This window comes from Schistocerca nitens, chromosome 4, assembly GCF_023898315.1.
Source record: "Schistocerca nitens isolate TAMUIC-IGC-003100 chromosome 4, iqSchNite1.1, whole genome shotgun sequence".
NCBI lineage: Eukaryota > Metazoa > Arthropoda > Insecta > Orthoptera > Acrididae > Schistocerca > Schistocerca nitens.
This window is the reverse complement of record NC_064617.1, coordinates 317552652-317573675: the sequence shown is the minus strand read 5'-3', so window position 1 is coordinate 317573675 and position 21024 is coordinate 317552652. Positions and strand designations below refer to the sequence as shown.

Sequence of the window (21024 nt, the reverse complement as noted above, 5' to 3'; positions counted from 1 at the left end):
CACACACACAACTGTGCACAAGCGCAAACACGCACACACGTGGGCAGCGGTGGACCAACAGCTTACATGTGGGCAATCTTAAAGCTGGGCCATAGCTTATGTGATCACACTCTGCTGGCCAAGTGCCCAAGGGGCAGAGGTGGCTAAGCAGCATGTGCATGCACAGAATACATGCACTATGGCTGTCTGGCAGGTAGACTAAACTACTTCTGCCTGTCAGTGAGCAAGACTATGGGTAAGCACCAGCACCCTCCCTCGTGGGGCAGTGTTAGAAAAGCCTAATATAAACACATACATATGCATAGAAGTGATATTGTAAAAATTACAAATCCTCTATGCAGCCATCCTACACTTGCTGACAAATGCTCTGGAGATCAATGGTATTTGGTATGCTTTTTTTTCTAATCACATGAGAATATTCATGTGAGAACACTCAGGAAAGTTCCATTTTTCTTCTTCTTTTCTTATCCACAAATGACACGTTTTCCTGTACCCTCCAACCTATTAAGTGATTTGCATGTTGCTGTTGTCACACCACCACCACCACAGTAACAGGCATTTTCTGAGTTATGTATTATGTCTTAGTTCTCCATTCTATACTCCCACTAAATTTCTGACCAGCCAATTTCATTCAATACTGAAGTGTGCGAACTTGCACTTAAATCATCTCGTGGGGGTTTGAACTGTAGTTGTGCAGAGTTCATATGTTTAATAGTTGCATAAGTTAGTGACTTGATACAATCTGTTGCAATTGTGTACCCCTAGCTGTTTTGCTTGCAGAAGATAGCCTGTTACACTGTTGCCTTTGTTAGTACCCATTGTATTATTCATTTTCCAAACAAATCTCACAGGGATAGTCAGTCCTTCAGTATCATTTTGAATACAGAAAGGTGCCACTACCTCTCAAGTATCAACTTACCTTTTAGTGCTAATGAGTACATTATGACATACAAGATGCATCCTGTTACAGATTTTAGATGCTATATTTATACTCTGCAAATCCGTGAGAAGCAAATGGCAAAGAGTATTTCTCATTGTACCATGTATCGGACTTCTTCCCGTTCCAGTCCTGCACAGAGGGCAGAAAGGACGACTAAAATGTCTTTATGTGAGGAGTAATTAACCTACTCTTGCCTTCACAGTTCCTATGGAAATCATACACAGAGGGCTGTAGTATACTCCACACTGGTTCTTGAAACTTGCAAATTAGGTTTTTACGGTATAGTTGTCTATTTGCAAGCATCTATCAATTCAGAGTTTTCAGCGCTTCTATTATGCTCTCCTGTGGGTCAAACAAACCTGTGACGATTTGTACTGTTAGTGTAACTTGGTACAGGTCCAACACACTTGAGTAATATTCTGGGTTTGGTTATGTGAATGATTCGTAAGGAGTCTCCTTTTTACAATGAATGCATTTTTCCAGCATCCTACCAATGAACCAAACTCTGCCACTTGTTATACCTATGACTGAGCCTTCGTGTTCATTCTATTTCTCATACCCACAAACTGTTACACCCAGATATTAATATGAATTTCATAATTTCAATTGAGACTCATTCATACTGGAACCATAGCATAGATTTTTGTATTTTGTGGAGTGCTCAATGTTACATTCCTGAACATTAAATGTAAGTTGCTAACCTTTGCACAACTTTTGAAATATTATCAAGATTTCACTGGATGTCTGAAATTATACATACAAATTTTCCTTCAAAGCAGTCCCGTATCAGGCTATAGCCCACCACCCACATTTGGTGCTAGATCTGGACCACATTAGCAACACGAATAATTCATAAATTCTACAATCCATTCATGACAACAGATAATCGTTACACCATTCCTCAATCGGCACAGTTCATAATGGACCCATGAATTCAGCTGACAGTTCAAAAAAAAGCATCCAGTTGTTCATAAACAGCAGTAAAGAAACCAAGTTCCCACAATGGCCACTTTCCCTATCTGTGTATACTGGTGGGAGTTACACATTGCCCTAACTCTTGAAATAAGAAAGACATTATGAACAATATTACATAATCACAAACTAACTGTTTATGTATGAACAGAAACAAGTGGTTGCATTTATTTAACTCACCACTAGGTTTTACAGTCAGTATCAGTTCTCCAGAAGCAGAATCTCTTGTTTCGCGGATCAAATTAACTACCTGTTCATGTAACATACCACTGATGTTTTGGCCATTAATGAAGAGTACCTACAAGGAAATAAATAGAAAATTTATATAAATTTCACACTTACATCAACTTTTAGTTATAGCTAAAAACAAATCAACATAGCAAGTCTCCAACTCCTCAAGAGTAAACAAAATTTCTATGCAGCATACAAGAGACATTGAAGCTTGGTGGCGCACAATCTGGGAGACTTAAGTCATTGTACAGTGCCCGAAATTTGCAATTAATTTATTACTTATATTAAGAGAGAGAAATAAAGAAACTATTTTATAGCTAATTTTTAAACACTACTATGTAGAAAAATCCATTGACCCGTTTCTATGAACAATTCTGTTTAACACACTTTTTATAAGCAAGAAAATGTTATCACAAAATAGACTGCCAACTGATTATTTACCCTGAAAGTACTTACACACTTCTGTTAATATTCAGGAATTATTTTCCTTAACTGTCTTTCATTTATAATATTTAAAAAAGGAACATGTAATACCATGACAGAGGTGATACAAATGTACACCCAGTATGTACACATTCCAGACACATTAATGTGATCACTGCCTATGGTTGACATCAATGTGCAATAACCATTGACAGACGGCTCGGGGCAGCACTAGCAGTGAAATGTGTATAAAGTGAGAAACAGTGAAGACATTGTCATAATGCAGAAACGGAGTGATTTATATGATGTCCAAATGGACATGATCATTGGCTTTTTGCCAAGAATTGAAGTATTTCCAAAATGGCTATGTTTATGAACTGTGCATGTGCCACCATGGTTAAAGTACATCTTGCATGGCAAAATGGCACTATGCCAAACTGGTGCCAAGGCAACTGTGATGCACTACACACCATATATGACAGGGGGCTGACGATGGCTGTGGCAATGCATATAGGCATACAGACGGGTAACTGTGGAGCAACTGACCACCCAGATGAACCAACCATGTCTCCTCAACAACATTTCAGTGAACACTGCAGTGTGTGGGCTCCTGCAACAGGCACTTGATCCATGCATCCATGGTGACTACTGTTTATTGGTGACCAAGAATGGAATTTTCAAGCCAGGACCACAACTGGATATCTACTGCGTGGCGACAGGTGACCTTTTCAGATGAATTATGATTTATGCTCCATCAGACACATTGCCATTGGAGGGCACAAAATGAAAAGCCTGAAAACAAACACCCTGCAACAAGTGAGGAAATGATGTGGTCTGGGGAATGTTTCGTAGTATTCATTGGAATGATCTCATCACTATGGAAGGTACAGTGCATCAACCCAACTATGCATCTATCCTTGGGGCCCATGTCCTTCCCTATAGGAAGTTTGTTTTTTCTCAGCTTGATTGCATCTACTAACAGGACAATGCAATGTATCTCTCAGCTCACAGCATATATGAGTGGTTAAAGAGCACCAGGATGAGTTTACTGTACTCTCCTGCTCACTAAACTTGTCAGATTTAAAACCAATCAAGAATTTGTGGGACCATCTGGTTTGATAGAGTCATGCCATGAATCTTCAACCACGAAATCTAGCCCAGCTGGCTACAGCACCGGGGTTGCCATGGCTCCATGTGCCTGTCGGAACCTTCCATAACCTCACTGACACACTTTCTGTACTTGTGTTTACACAAGATTCTCATATTTTAAATGAATAATTAAAATTTGCTGAATATTATGAGTAACATCAGTCAAAGACTTTAAAATGTAACAGGTTACTGGTTTTATAAAGTGAAGAAATTCTGTCATTTGCAATTTGCACAGGGGCAATGCAGTCCAGCTACTGGGCTATCTACACTCCCCTCCTTCCTCCTGCCTTCCTTATCTTTATAGTACTATTAAGTATTATAAACTATTGTTGCACAGAACTTCAGATGAGAAGCTACTTTTGCCCATATGATGCTTAGGTGCCTAGTAAGAGATTAAACTTTATTTTGAAGCAATTTATTTTGAAAGAAAACAAACTACTGAGTAGTAGTATGTTCTTTCCTAGTGTGATCAACTTTTATTCTGTAGAATTTCTTCAATCTACTTGCCAGAGGTTATCTCAAAGTATGAACATACTCACCAACTAAATATAACTGCTTGCAGAAGTGGTCAACAGAAATCATTTAAACTTGGAAGCTACACACCACATCAAACATCCCTCTGATTAATGTTTGGCGTTTCTCTCAGTATTTTGCCAATGCATAACATGACACACAGTTGACAGTTAAAAGCTAATTAAGAAGGTTGCATTAGGGTGTTCTGATTTACCATTTTATAACATTGTGCACACAAATAGAGAACTCTGCTGTCACAACAAGATGCTACCAGCAATGTGCAAGAAAATAGTTTGCACACTCACGCAATTACGTGGCGCAAGGATGTGGACAACCACCTCACACTACAAGGAGAGGGTTTATGTATTTTCTGACATTTGCAGGCAACCATAATTGCTACAACCAATGAGTTCCACTTTCTCTCTGTGACAAGGTAGCTATATATTTACTACTGGAAGTAATGTGGATAGCATTAATATGTAAAAATATGTGATTTACTTTTGCATAATTCATTATCACCACCAGTTTTCACTATGTGCAGTTTGACAATAATCGCAACATACTCTGGTACCTCGCGCCGTGAAATTTGAATCCGCACCAGACGTCATGGACATCGAAGACCCATAGAGGTCTCTGCACCATCGCGCCGTAAGCTGTGGCGGCACGTACCTCCTGGTCTGCATTTAGTGTGAGGGCGCCACAACGGAACACGTGGTCCCAGCGGCCAATAGCGGCGCCCACGATAGCGTACTTAAGTGCCTGCCTCGCGCTGAGCCAGCGAGACTAATCTCGCGTACGTCTGTTTATAACTCGCTTCGTGCTAGACAGCTTACTTCCTTGTTCTGTGTACGAGTGGACGTGTTTGTTTCCTTGTGACTCCATTGTTCGATTGCGTTGTATTTGTTCTTCCCTTCCTTGGTCGTGTCTGTCCTCTCCCGTTGCGTTGATGTTCGCGGGCCTCTACGCGGGTCCCACCGCACTTTCCATCATTGGTACCCCGTGACCATCCTGGTCGCAGTTACAACATTTTGGCGACGAGGTAAAAGGTGGTCGTTGTTGGTATGGAGGCGAAGTTCTCCTGTCTGCTGGAGCAACAGCAGCAGCTCATGCAGCAGCAGCAGCTCCAGTTAGACATCTTACAAAAGTTGCTGCAGTTGATAACGGACAAAGTTGATGCCGGGATGTGTTACCGCACCGGCTACAGAGTTCTCGGGTGTCCGATGCTTTCCCGCGCCCGCCATCGTTTCCACCCTTTAATGATGCTAAAGAGGACTGGGAAACCTACTTACAACGGCTGAAACAACATTTCACGGCTTTTCAAGCCAAGGACGACTCCTTGCAGCGGTCGTTGTTTTTGTCTCTGGCCTCTCCCGACACGTTCTTTCTTCTCCGCAAGTTGGCACCGTTGTCCGATCCTGTGGTCCTGTCTTTCCAGGAGATCTGCCTTTTGCTGACATCCCAACGCTACCATGTAGTTGCCTCTCGGCTGGAGTTCCACCAGTAACATAAACAGCCTGGTCAATTGTGTCGTTCCTGGGTCACGGACTTTCAGGCTCTCAGCCGTCGATGCGATTTTACATGCACAAATCAGCAGTGTAAGGCTTCGTATGCGGACTCCCTGAACCGGGATGTGGTGGTTCAGCTGGCTCCCGACCCTGAGGCCCATACTGCGGCGTTTAAACTCGACAACCCCTCCTTGGAACAGATTCTCTGCATTGCCCACTCCTTTGAAATTGCTCAAGCGGCTAACGAGCGTCTTATGGTGCAACCACAGGTGGCAGCGATCGCGGCGTCATGGCGCGACATCAACGTGGCCCAGTCGACAGGGGCCTCAAGATAACGTCCATGATCTGCAATCGGTCGTCCCAAACGATGACCCATCAGCGCGGAAGCTTTTACTCAAACTCTGCATTTTCACAAAGGATGTCAGTTTTCAGGCCGACACTGGGGCCAGCGTCTCCCTGATTAATATGGCAACACATACACAGCTGGGCTCTCCTGCGTTGTCGCCTCCCTCTCGCCATTTGGTCGCCTACGGAGACGGTTCCATTCCCCTTCGTGGGCAGTTCGTCATCCAGGCGACGTACAAGCATGTTCCACGGCTCCTTACCCTCTTTGTCATCGACCATCCATTGGCTTCGAATATTTTTGGCCTGGATGCGTTTCAACTGTTTGGCTTTTCAATTTCCGATGAAGTTAAGGTCGTTTCCACGGCTGTTCCCTTTCAGGACTTTGATGATCTGTGCTCCGATTTTGCGTCTTTGTTTGCACCGCATCTCGGATGTGCTTCCGGCTTTCAGGCGCACATCACCCTACAGCCGGATGCACAGCCTCGCTTTTTCCGGGCCCGGCCCCTTCCGGTGGCCTTACAGCCAGAAGTCAAGCAGGAACTTGATCGGCTCCAGGCCGCTGGCGTGCTGGAACCTGTAACTTACAATACATGGGCAACACCATTGGTGGTCATACAGAAACCCAATGGGTCCCTTCGGCTGTGTGGGGACTTGAGCGCTACAGCCAATGCTCAGTCCCTCGTTGACACTTACCCCATTCCCCAACAGGAAGACCCTCTTGCCAAGCTTGCCGGGGGAGAGTATTTTTCCAAGATCGACCTGGCTGAAGCATACCACCAGTTGCCCTTGGATGCTGAATCTCAGAACACCATGGTTATCAACACGCCTTTCAGATTGTATAAGTACAAGTGCCTTCCCTTTGGTGTCTCTTCGGCGCCGGCCATTTTCCAGCGATCCCTGGAGCAGCTTACACAGCCTATCCCTGCATGTGTGAATTATCTGGATGACATCTTAGTCACCGGGCGTTCCCACCAGGAACATTTGCAAAACCTCAGCGCCTTATTTCACGCTCTGCAGTCTGCTGGTCTACGCTGTCAGCTGGACAAGTGTTTTTTCCAACCGGAAGTGGAATACTTAGGCCACTGGCTTAGCAAAGATGGCATTCGCCCTTCGGGTCATAACGTCGCAGCCATCGAGGCCCTTCCTCGTCCAAAGGACTTATCTGAACTGCAGGTGTTTTTGGGCAAGGTTACTTATTACTTAAAGTTCTTGCCCCATGCTGCCTCCATTGCTCAACCCCTCAATCACTTGCGTCGCAAAGGGGTACCTTTTGTTTGGACTCCTGCCTGTGACCAGGCTTTTCTCCGTTTAAAGGTGATGCTGAAGTCCGCCCCTTGCCTTACTCCCTTCTCTCTGGACCGCCCCTTGGTTGTGGCAGCTGATGCGTCAGCATACGGCACTGGGTCCGTCCTCGCGCACTGGGATGCCGATGGCTCCGAACAGCCCATCGCTTATGCCCCTAAGACGTTGACCCCAGCACAACGGAACTACTTCCAGATTGAAAAGGAGGCCCTGGCGATCGTGTTCACCGTCCAGAAATTTCACACCTATCTCTTTGGGGCAAAGTTCACCCTCCTGACGGACCATAAACCCTTGGTTACACTTTTCGGATCCCACTCTCACCTTCCCGAGTAGACGGCTCAACGTCTCCAGCGCTGGGCATTGTTTTTACGTAATTACGCTTACACCATCCGGTATAAGCTCACCGCCCACCATACTAATGCAGACACTTTGTCACATCTCCCAGCAGGCCCTGATCCTGCCTTTGACCAACAGGAGGTCCTCTGCTCCGATTCCACCCACCGGGATGCGCTGGACAGTCTACCTCTTATTGCTGCTGACGTTGCTGCAGCTACCCGCTGCGACCCTGTCTTGCGGCAAGTTCTCAACTACGTGGCCCACAGGTGGCCATCCTATGTTACTCGTCGGATGCAGTCCGATTTCAGCGCCTGGCGCCACCTGTCCCACAGGCTCTCCGTGGTCAATGATGTCCTCCTGTTGGCCACAGAGTCGGATGCTCACCGGGTGGTCATCCCTCTGGAATTGCGGCTTCGAGTGCTCAGTTTGTTACACCGCGGGCACTGGGTTATGTCCCGTATGAAAGTTTTGGCTCGCCGGCATGTGTATTGGCCCGGCATCGATGGCGATATTGAGCGCCTGGTCCGTGGGTGTACTGTCTGTGCGCGTCACCAGGCAAGCCCTCCTCAGTCGTTTGCACCCTGGCCTGTGCCTCGCCGGCCCTGCGATCACATCCATATCGATTTTGTGGGCCCGTTTTTGGGGTCCATGTGGTTACTCAAGGAAGAAGGAATAGGATGATAGAGCATCTGTTAACAGATCAGGGGACAACATCCATGGTACTAGAGGGGGGCTATGGCAGGTACAAACTGAAAAGGAAAACAGATTGGAATACACTCAGCAAATAATAGAGGACTTAGGTTGCAAATGCTACTCTGAGATGGAAAGGTTGGCACAGGACATGAATTCCTGGTGGGCCACATCAAACCAGTCAGTAGACTGATGACTCAAAAAATAATCTGCACAGACTTTCAAAAAGTCATAGTAAAGTGCTTGGCAGAATTTATTTCTTACCAGTGACAGTTGATCAATTTTTTTTTGTTTCATTAACAAACAGAAAAACATTAAAAGTTAGAAGAAACACATCATGAAACTAATTCTATTTATCGTTATCTTACAGGAAAAATAAATACAGAAGATAAAACAATCTTTAATCCTAAATGAAATACTAGTTATCTGAATATATCCGGTTGTCTTGTCACTTTTCTTTTAGCAACCCTCATTTAAGTTGCTCAACCATCTATATGGCAATCTAACGTGTTGTTGGTTGTTACATCACACCTCTGAATTCACTCTACTGGCCACCTTCTCAAGAAATCACAGGATGCATATGAAACGTAACTGATAACTACATTAATAAAGTTGTAATTTCACTTACCTACAAGGTACAAACTCTACAGACATTTACCATAATTACATAACAAAATTTTTTGAAAGTTTGAAAGATATAGACTAGACTTCAAAGCAAACTGCAAAAAATTCTCTTATTAATCCACAAGTAAATTCATTATCTAGCAAAATAATCAATCTGTACTGCACAGTTAAAATCATTTTAGGCTTCTGCATGCCATACAAGAATAGTGAAGAAGGTTAACATTGATGAAATTCCATATGACATACCTGATCTCCCTCATTCAGTTTTGGACAGCATCTGTCAGCTGGTGTATTAGGAACCACTCTGGATACAACAATTGGCATATTTAAATTGGCACCTCCTTTAACATTGAACCCAAATCTTCCTTGTTCATCAGGTGTAATTCTTATAACAACCAGACCTTCTTCAGAAATCTAAGAATAAAATATTGCAAACTTAATATCTTTCTTCAGGTAGTCATTTTATACTTCCAATAAATACTTAAATCCATAGTCCAGACTGAAATTACATGCAACTAAATCCAGAAATACTCACCACCCAGCAGCAGACAAAAAAAAAACTCTACATTTATGAGATTAACAAAAACTAATATGGAGCCTAAGATTCCTCATTTTTTAAGAGCAGGGAACAACTGTTCATTTCTATTTCACCCAGTTTCATTGCATCTAAGTTGACTTATTAACATTAGTTAACTTTCTTAGTGTGGATTTCTTCTGAAGAGCTCTGAAGGCGAGTTGGCGCTTGTCTCATACAACACAAATACTTCAAGAATGTGTCTAGATAACTTGATGGGTCTCTACTTCCAATTCCAGACTGTCTCGTTTAAGTTACCTAGTAATGAAATTTATGAATTTGGTAGTGCCTCAGACTCAATTTTCGTCATTATCACACAGGGGAACTGTGAGAAGTTACAGAAGAAAGCAACTGAATAAACAGCAAGTGAAAAGGATGTCACAAAAAAATAATAATAATAATAATAATAATATCAGTAAAGCTATAATTATCCAAAAGGTAATGTCAACTGCTGGAGATGAAGTATGCAACTCAATATTTTCCAATAAAATTACTTGATCTCAACAGGCTGATAGTAGCCTTCCACGCAAGTAACTTCAATAGAGTGTATCTGCAGGTTTCGTGTACTGTACTTCAAAAAGTATGGAGGTGGTTTAAAAAATGAAATACATTTTAAAATAAATTAATAAAAAACTATGACATACATTTACACTTGAGTTAAGGACATGTGAGGCACTCTTTTACCACCTCTTAGCAGCTGCTCAGGGTGGGGTAAATATAGTGCTGCAATCTGTACCCAGAGAAAATGTCACTATTCCCCTCAAAATGAATAAAATAAACTCTCTGGGCATGCTGACTTCAAGTAACATTCTTCACAGTCCGCACTGCATGTCAAACCTTTTACTTTTCATCATTGGCACAAATTTGATGCTCACTAAAACTGCCACCACAGTTATCAATTCTTAACAACATACAAAAGGTACATTGCTGACATACCATTGACTAAGGTAAATGTAACTGTGCCCTTACTACAAATTATTTCCATCATACTCAAGTTTGTCTGGAAAATCCTAGGCTGCAATTGTGTTTTAAAAACAATGGAGCCAATAGTTTGAAGAAATCAAAAAACTAACTATAATTAGCACATTCTGATAAATAAGAGATCCGACATTAGAGACCAGATACAGTCAACTGCAAATTACCAGAGATATTTTTTGTTAATAAAAACATGACATATCTGAATTAGAATTTGCCCATAACTTGCTGCTGTTTCTGGCAATATATTGTGTATTGGGGATCTTGTCAGTGGTTGATGAAAGTAACATTTCATTTTACCTCTTTTGCAGTGCTATAAAGTAGATACAAAGTATCAAAAGAACAAAGCAGATACGAAGTATCGAAAGAACACAAAACTCCTGATATTTAAAAAATTAGGAATATTAAAGAAAATAATTGAAATATTGCAAGGACATTACCACAACAAACAGAACAATCCAATGTTGAACCATTCTGCATGAGTCACAAAAATATAATATTATGAAATTACATATACCACAGTAAAAGTTAAGTGATTGTTACATAAAATATTTTAAATCAGTCAGGGTAGAGAATACTGTTCAAGTTACATTAAGTAAGTCTTATTTGTCTACTTTCATTTGTTTCAGCACATCTGCATTGTTATTGCAGAACCTGAATATTTGCATCAGCATCGGAGCACCACAACACGAGTAACGAGAAAGTTACCTGACTGGGAATGAGGTTTTGTGTCAGGTGGAGTGGGTGAGAGGAACATGGAGGAGGAGGAGGAGGGACTCAAGAAAGGACAGATGGAGGCTGGAAGAGACAAACAGCAAGTGAACTGGACAACAATTTTGCACCAGATAGCTCCACCAACTCTGACAAGCCAGAGTTAAGTGTTACCTGATACATGAAGTTCAATTCAATGATATGTAGGAACGCCTAGCTCACAAATCTTTTTATTTCACAGATTTTGAAATCAGCAGCAGCTTCAAGTCTGTGTTATAAAATACATATATCAGATACACACAATGTACTTTGGAAATGAAACAAGAAATGATGACTTACAAAGTTATGCATAGAAATATAACATCATATATCTGAAAACAAAGACGATGTGACCCACCGAACGAAAGCGCTGGCAGGTTGATACACACACAAACAAACACAAACACACACACAAAACTCAAGCCCTCGCAACAAACCGCCGCCCCACCAGGAAAGAGGGAAGGAGAGGGAAAGACGAAAGGATGTGGGTTTTAAGGGAGAGGGTAAGGAGTCATTCCAATCCCAGGAGCGGAAAGACTTACCTTAGGGGGAAAAAAGGACGGGTATACACTCGCACACACACACATATCCATCCACACATATACACCCCTTTTTTAAATCTGCAGCCAGAGATGGGAACTTTAAGTGTGAGGCCTTTGGGGGTAATGCCAAATGTCAGACAAGCCTGAGAAAATAGAATATGGGAGCGTAATCTGGCTAGGGCGAAGGCATGTTTGCGGAGGGAATGTAAATAAAACTTAATGGGGTCGTTGTGGGGGTGTTGTGAGGGTGACATGGTATTAGAAGGTGGAAAGTGTAACATGAGGCTGAAATGAAAATGAAAATATATGGGTAGAGATAAAGGTGAACTGGAAAGTAACTGGAGATCTGGTGTGAAAAAAGGCGAGAAGGTGTTGGTTACAGCTGGGCTATGTTGGACTTGGGTTGGTAGACAACGATGTGCACAAAGGTTAGGTGGTTGTGTTGCCGCCAAAACACGTTAAAGGACGGAGAAATTCGGGAAGATTTCGAAAAAACTGCGTGTAATATATTAAAAGGAGTGGTTTTGTGGTGGCAGATTATGAAAATGAGGCTAACAATTGTCTGACGAAGAAATAATGACGTTAAAACCTGTGGGAAGCGGATAAAAATTATCAGTGATGTGTGGAAAACAGAAATGGAAATAAAGCGAAAGTTATTAGAACTAGCCGAAATGGTTGTTTAAAAGGTGAAAGGAACTGTTTGTGAACTAGAAATGGTGGATTTTATAGCGGCGGTAGTGTTGAAAGCGGCCAAAAAATTTTTTTGGTTATGGTTTGGAAGTGGGTTACGTATTATTGAGTATATATAGGCGGGATAAAATTGTATGGCAGATTACGGTAAAAAGGAGAAGGTGAATACAAAGTGAAACTACTGGCAAAAACAGAAAGAGAAAATAAGACGACAGAAAAGATTTCGAAATGCATCAGTGACAATAACAAACGTAATTGTTGGGTTCAAATTACTGATATCAATATAACAGAGGGAAACATTCCACGTGGGAAAAATATATCTAAAAGCAAAGACGATGTGACCCACCGAATGAAAGCGCTGGCAGGTCGATAGACACACAAACAAACACAAACACACACACAAAACTCAAGCCCTCGCAACAAATCACCGCCCCACCAGGAAAGAGAGGGAAAGACGAAAGGATGTGGGTTTTAAGGGAGAGGGTAAGGAGTCATTCCAATCCCGGGACCGGAAAGACTTACCTTAGGGGGGAAAAAAGGACGGGTATACACTCGCGCACACACACAAACAAACACACACACACACACACACACACACACACACACACACACATATCCATCCACAGGAAGATATTGAAGTAAGTATACCCTTTTTTTTTTCTGTGGAACAATTTACTGTTCATGGAAATCGAAAGCTCTTGAAAGGCAAGTACAGTTATGTAATACCTGTTAATGTTTAGACAAACTTTTGCAAAAAGTATCCAGGAATTTTGCTAAAATTGAAAAGCAAGGTAGCTGAAGTAATCTACTTCAGTGTAAAGTCTGCCAAGTGGAGCACTCGTGGCAGGCTCCACAGCCACATGAAGTCTTTCGACTGTTTCTTGTTTCCATGAAATCTTTTCATTGAAACAAAAGTACTTAACACACATTTGAAATAATTTTCCCATGCCATTTATGGTAAAGTGGAAGTCAACATTCAGTTTCATTAACAACAATAATATCTGACCCAAAACCTATTCTGCATAACATAGGAGCAAGAGAAGATTCATTTTATCCTAGTAGTGTAGGCCTATCTCTGTGTGACATACAATGATGGAGCCTGACCTGACACCCCCAATGGCGAAGTTTACACCACAGTAGCTGTTTCTGACCAACTTGCCTTTCAAGTTTAGCACATTTCTTGGATAATTCTGCAAGACGTTTTAACACTTTGCCGTCCGGAGACACCACAGTGATGTCATGCGCGAAATAGCGGTCAACAGCCGGCGGCACCACAGTGGTGTCGTGCAGGAAATATCAGACAACTGTCGGCGACACCACAGTGGTGTTGGGTGCATAGTATCACTCAGTGGCTGGCAAAACCTAAGTGGTATTGTGAGCATAGTATCACGCAGCGGCCGGCGACAGCACTTTAGTATCTTTTGCATTCTGTTGGTGTTTTGTTTCGGTAACAATAAGTTATGCACATCAACAAGTTTTTTGTTTTTAAAGTACTTGTGCCCTTTCATCTTGGCAGATAAAAGAGACGATACAATTATTTATGGTGAATGTGTGGACGTCTTGTCTGACGTTATGGACGACTTGGCCGATTGGGAAGAGGTTGGTTGGTTGTTTGGGGGAAGAGACCAAACAGCGAGGTTATCGGTCTCATAGGGTTAGGGAAGGATGGGGAAGGAAGTCGGCCGTGCCCTTTCAAAGGAACCATCCCGGCATTTGCCTGGAGCGATTTAGGGAAATCACGGAAAACCTAAATCAGGATGGTCGGACGCGGGATTGAACCGTCGTCCTTCCGATTGGGAAGAGGACATTGGATATCAAAAAAATGAAACTGAAGCAGAATCATCGCAAGATAGTCCACAAAGAATTCAGCGAACACTACAGTTGCCAACTGATTCGGATGAATCACACTAGGAAGACAGTGCAATGTGGTCAGACGTTTATTTACCAAGGACCAATTATAAATTTGAAGGATCTCTGGGTCCAAACATATTTCCCAAAGATACACAGAGGTTGACGATGTCTTAGAATCATATACTGGTAATGATCTATTTGAATAGATTAGTAACAAAACCAACAAGTACTACAGTCTAAATTACAATAGAAGAAAACTGGATTTTAAAAAATGCCAAATTTGTCGACATTACGGGACTCGAACTTAGAAAATGGTTTGGGCTTGCTATCCTTACGGGAAGTGTAAAAAAAAGCAAGGATCGATGATTACTGGTCAACGAATCCATTGATGGACACACCAATATTTCGCAAAACGATGTCCCGCAACCGATTCAGACAAATATTATCATTTGTACATTTTTCTGACAACAACAAACCGGATAATGCTGATTGGCTTTTGAAAGTGCAATTTGTAATTGATAATTTTTCCAAAAAGTTTAAAGAAACTTTTAATCTAAGACAAAACACCTCAACTGATGAAAGAATGATACCGTGGTGTGGACAGTTAAATTTTAAAGTTTATAATCTGTCGAAAATAACAAAATATGGTATAATCATTCAGATGCTGTGTGATTCTAGTACGGGATACATTTCCTCATTCAAGACATATTCCAGGGCTGGACAGCCTTTAGCAAAAACAGTGATGGAACTATTGACACCTTCTTATGGATAATTATTATAACAGTGCAGAACTTGCAGAGACGTTACTTGAATAGAAAATACGAGTTTGTGGAATGATAAGACAAAATAGAGGAATTCCGGAAAAATTAAAATGCGCAAAAATCAATGTGTTTGAATTTTGTCATCAAGGGTAAGGTGAAGTACTCGCACAGGTATGGAGAGCTTCGAAAACTAAAATGATATAAATGGTCTCTACAATACATAACGCCACTTTAACTGACACTCAAAGAAAATGTAGAAAAACTAATTACACAATTAAAAAAACCATGAAAGTATATTAGACTACAACAAATACATGAAAGGAGTGGATTGGGCAGACCAATATTTGAGTTATCACCCTCTATACAGAAGAACTATGAAATGGTCAAAAAAGGTTTGCACGTACCTCTTTAATTGCACATTATTTAATGCATTCCATACATGTCAATATTTCATTACAGAACACAAGCGTCTCCGATTTCACAATTTTTTATGGATAGTGTCCGATTCGTAGATAAAAAACCATGTACTTGCTTCTGAGCAAAACTTGGAGGTTGCCAGTACATCGCGTATGTCTCATCATGATCTGGTTGACAGAATTTCTGGTCAAATAAAGCAACACCAACTAATACTTATTTCTGTAACGAATACATGAAAACGAAGAAACTGCCATGTGTGTTCCAAAAACAAAAAAAGAACCACAACCAACTTAATATGCAAGTCTTGTGGAGTTGTGTTACATCTTGGAGACTGTTTTGCTGTGTTATCATATGAAAGAGAAATACTTAGTACCGAAGACACTGCAAATACACAAATATATGCAACAAACGAATTTTGTATTTATTTACAAATGCATATCTTCGAAGTTTCATGAAATAAGGGGAACAGGGTTGAGAACTTATGAGAACTAATTATGAGATTAGTAAAACGTAACAATTTATAATCTCCCGATAATGTCAATAACTGCCGGCGACAAGCCAAGTAATACGAATTAGCACTGCCGGCGCCAAACAAGACGTGCAGACGGCAAAGTGTTAATAACAATGTTAAACAGCGTTACATCATAGTTCGATCTTTTCAAGAGCTTTTGAATGCCATTAAAAATTATATCATTCCATTTAAAAAATATTCCTTCTATATCAAGGTTGGTTAGAGATTAAATTAGTATTAGCTACACAACAAATTAAGTGCCTCTCTGCCTACTATAATTTGCCAAATTGCTGCTTTAATGTCTTGACGCATTCACAAAATTATACAATTCAAGTTTTAGATGATTTACGTTGTATACTTTATGTTACATTTGTAAGTATAAATCTGTACATCCATTCCTTGTTTCGAAGTATATTAGTGTGTGGCTGATTTGTGTATTTTATAGCACTGACCTTAAGACGATTTTGAAATATATCATGAATATGGCATAAAAAGATCTGCATCGAGGCATTCCCACAAATCACTGGGTGCCAATCTGCGATGGCCACTTGTCTCTGCAAAGAGTTTCTTTCTTATATCATGAATGCATAGGTGTAATTTCACTTAGGTGGGAGGTACGGCAGCATGGCTAGTGTAAACTGAGGCCACAAGCAATACGAGATAGAAAGATGAGCTGTAAGAATTCACATCTACACAATTCAGACAAACTGTCAAAAAGAGGAGGGGGGAGGAGGGAGGGAGCGAGAAAGAGGTGATCCAAAGATTAGCATCCTGTGCTCAGTGACATATTTTGCCAATGGCTGGACAACTTGGCTCCTGGCAAGTTTGGTAATGGTTATTAATGTGTTGGATAGCTAGGGATGTGACTTCTTTCAAAGGTGGCCTTGCCTCTAACATAGCAGGTTGTACCTGTGACAGGACTATTCATTTATCTCAATACAACAACACTTCATTACTTTCTTAACAAGACTTATCTAATCCCATCCCAATAGAGAAAAAGAACAGTTGTAACTAATTGCTGTAAGACTTGTATTCATGCAACAAAAGAAACAGCAGTATTTTCTTCGAATGGATGCATTGAACCTGCTGGTTGGGTAGTGATCAGCAAGACAAATAGCTTACAAATAGCTACTAGCCAGTTCCAAATGCATTATAAATCAGTTCCAAAGCACTGTGTACATTACAATAAAAGTCTTAATATATTTTCCTTATTCCAGAGTGATGCATTACCTTCCGAATTTAAGTACTTCCTTTTTAAATAACAGAAAGTCAAACTTCTGAAACTTTTCACAATTTTCATCTGTTGTTGTTGTAGTCTTCAGTCCCGAGACTGGTTTGATGCAGCTCTCCACGCCACTCTATCCTGTGCAAGCTTCTCCATCTCCCAGTACCTACCGCAACCTACATCCTTCTGAATCTGCTTCGTGTATTTATCTCTTGGTTTCCCTCTATGATTTTTACCCTCCACGCTGCCCTCCAGTACTAAATTGATGATCCCTTGATGTCTCAGAACATGTCCTACCAACTGATCCCTTCTTCTGGTCAAGTTGTGCCACAAACTTATCTTCTCCCCAATTCTATTCAATACTTCCTCATTAGTTATGTGATCTACCCATCTAATTTTCAGCATTCTTCTGTAGCACCACATTTCAAAAGCTTCTATTCTCTTCTTGTCCAAACTATTTACCGTCCATGTTTCACTTCCATACATGGCTACACTCCATACAAATACTTTCAGAAATGACTTCCTGGCACTTAAATCTATACTCGATGTTGACAAATTTCTCTTCTTCAGAAACGCTTTCCTTGCCATTGCCAGTCTGCATTTTATATCCGCTCTACTTCAGCAATCAAAAGTTATTTTGCTCCCCAAATACCAAAACTCCTTTACTACTTTAAGTGTCTCTTTTCCTAATCTAATTCCCTCAGCATCACCCGACTTAATTCGACTACATTCCGTTATCCTTGTTTTGCTTTTGTTGATGTTCATCTTATATCCTCCTTTCAAGACACTATCCATTCCATTCAACTGCTCTTCCAAGTCCTTTGCTGTCTCTGACAGAATTACAATGTCATCAGCGAACCTCAAAGTTTTTATTTCTTCTCCATGGATTTTAATACCTACTCCGAACTTTTCTTTCGTTTCCTTTACTGCTTGCTCAATATACAGATTGAATAACATCGGGGATAGGCTACAACCCTGTCTCACTCCCTTCCCAACCAATGCTTCCCTTTGATGTCCCTCGACTCTTAACTGCCATCTGGTTTCTGTACAGATTGTAAGTAGCCTTTCGCTCCCTGTATTTTACCCCTGCCACCTTCATCTGTTAATGGATTATAAATCAGCGTGGGTAAGTAGATATAATATCTCAAAGAGAAATCAAAATCACACATAATAAATAACACAATTCACTACAATTAAAATGCCATGTACGAGATATAATCAATATTGCAAAGGACAATGTCGTCGTCGTCTACAGAGGTAAGAATTAGGTTTGTTTGTAATGGATTCCAATACATTAATTAAAATCTCTCTATCTATATCATTTAGTCAGTCTCTACTCTGAACTATTTATCTCTGTTGCATTTATGTTAGCTAATAACTATTTATTAATTTGCTAGTGCCTCAGATTCAGTTTTCATCATATCACACAGGGGAACTGTGAGAAGTTACAGAAGAAAGCAATTGATAATTCTAACAGCAAGTGAAATGGATGTCACAATAAAATTCACTACAACAACAAATATCCAAAAGGTTACTTGAAATGGGGAAGATGAAGTATGCAATTCAAAATGATCCACCAAAATAACTTGATGGCTCAACAAGCTGAAAGTAGCCCTCCATTTAAATAATTTCAGTAAATCATTTTAATTGCATATTTCTACTGTGCTTGAGAGAGTATAGTGATGGTATAAAAATGAGAAATATATTTTGAAAATCAATTAATAATAAACTGTAACATACATTTACACTTGAGTTAGGGATATGTATGGCACTGTTTTTATCACCACTTAGTAGCTTCTCAGAGTGAGCTAAACATTGTGCCAAATGCTGTACCCAGAGAAAATTTCATTCTACTCTCCTCTCTGAGAATAAAATTAACTCACTGGGCATGCTGACTTCAAGCAACATTCTTCACAGCCCACACTGCATGTCAAACCTTTTACTTTTCATCACTGGCACAAGTCAGATATTCACCAAAATTGCTAACAGTAGTCCATACTCAGCTACATATAAAAGAAGCATTGATGATATATATATATATATATATATATATATATATATATATATATATATGGATCAGAAAGTAAATGAAACTGCATGTCACTAAAAATTCTTGGGTATTAAAAAACCGCTTCACCACTTCAGCTGTATTTAGTCCTTTATTATTGGATCACTACCAGTTTCGTGGTCTTAAGAGCCATATCTTCAAGTGAACATCTGTATAACAATAAATCCAGAAGGAATAACAATCCTGACAAATACTGGCATGGTAAATTATTTTAACTTAAAAAATTAAATAATATTAAAATCTTTTACATGAGAATATCAATACTCACATAACTAAAACATTAGAGCGGAAAAGCTCAGAACTTTGAACTCAACATTTATTGTCCTTCAGAACAAAACACTGCTCAACGACAGTGTGTCATAGAATAAAACAGCCGAATTCCAATATAGCTGTTGGGTCCTACACAAATCATACTATAGTGATCCAATGGTAAGGCAAAAATAAATGAAAAACTGCTAAGACTTAATTTTGGGACAGAAAGAAAAACCAAGAAGTGGTTGCCCCAAAATTGAGGCATGTTCAATTTGAACCAAACACATAAATAGCTATTTCCAGAAAAGCAGAACCTAAATACCCCACTTACAGCTTCTCCGATCGATACAGAATCATAAACAGGGGACGCAGCCACATGCTGTGTCATACTGACGGCAGGAAAGTAAACAACTTGCCTGTGGACGGCTCACGAATGAACTGAGGATGTGCCGGCCCGACCAAATGGTTGGGGGTCTTTTGGGTGATACAGTAATGGTGAATGATAACAAGGAATATTGGTGAAAAATGTAATTTTTTTTTTTTTGAAAAACCACCTGTGGAATAACAATATGACACTGACAACTGACTTTTTTTTTTCTTAATAACACCCATCATAAAAGAAGATTGTATACATGGAAGAAGCCTGGAGATACTGACAGGTTTCAGATAGATTATATAATGGTAAGACAAGAGATTTAGGAACCAGGTTTTAAATTCTACGACATTTCCAGGGGCAGATGTGGACTCTGACCACAATCTACTGGTTATGAACTGTAGATTAAAACTGAAGAAACTGCAAAAAGATGGAAATTTAACGAGATTGGACCTGGACAAACTGATTAAACCAGAGGTTGTACAGAGTTTCAGGGACAGCGTAAGGGAACAATTGACAGGAATGGGGGAACGAAATACAGTAGAAGAAGAATGGGTAGCTCTGAGGGATGAAGTAGTGAAGGCAGCAGAGGATCAAGTAGGTAAAAAGACGAAGGCTAGTAGAAATCCTTGGGTAACACAAGAAATATTGAATTTAATTGATGAAAGAAGAAAATATAAAAATGCAATAAATGAAGCAGGAAAGAAGGAATACAAATGTCTCAAAAATGAGATAAACAGGAAGTGCAAAATGGCTAAGCAGGGATGGCTAGAGGACAAATGTAAGGATGTAGAGGCTTATCTCACTAGGGGTAAGATAGATACTGCCTACAGGAAAATTAAAGAGACCTTTGGAGAAAAGAGAACCACATGTATGAATATCAAGAGCTCAGATGGAAACCCAGTTCAAAGCAAAGAAGGGAAAGCAGAAAGGTGGAAGCACTATATAGAGTGTCTATAAAAGGGCGATGTACTTCAGGGCAATATTATGGAAATGGAAGAGGAT

The 21024-nt window shown here is 40.5% G+C and overlaps 1 protein-coding gene across 3 annotated transcripts in view; it reads right to left on the bottom strand.

The window, feature by feature from the left end:
* LOC126253310 (tyrosine-protein phosphatase non-receptor type 4) overlaps positions 1-21024 on the bottom strand; it is a 204204-nt gene that overhangs the window by 76763 nt on the left and 106417 nt on the right. For all 3 annotated transcript variants that reach the window (XM_049954542.1, XM_049954544.1, XM_049954543.1), the window contains 2 exons: positions 9277-9444; positions 2093-2210 (listed from right to left, as the gene is read on the bottom strand). In XM_049954542.1, coding sequence (XP_049810499.1) covers positions 2093-2210; positions 9277-9444 — 286 coding nt within the window. The remainder of the gene's footprint in view (positions 1-2092; positions 2211-9276; positions 9445-21024) is intronic.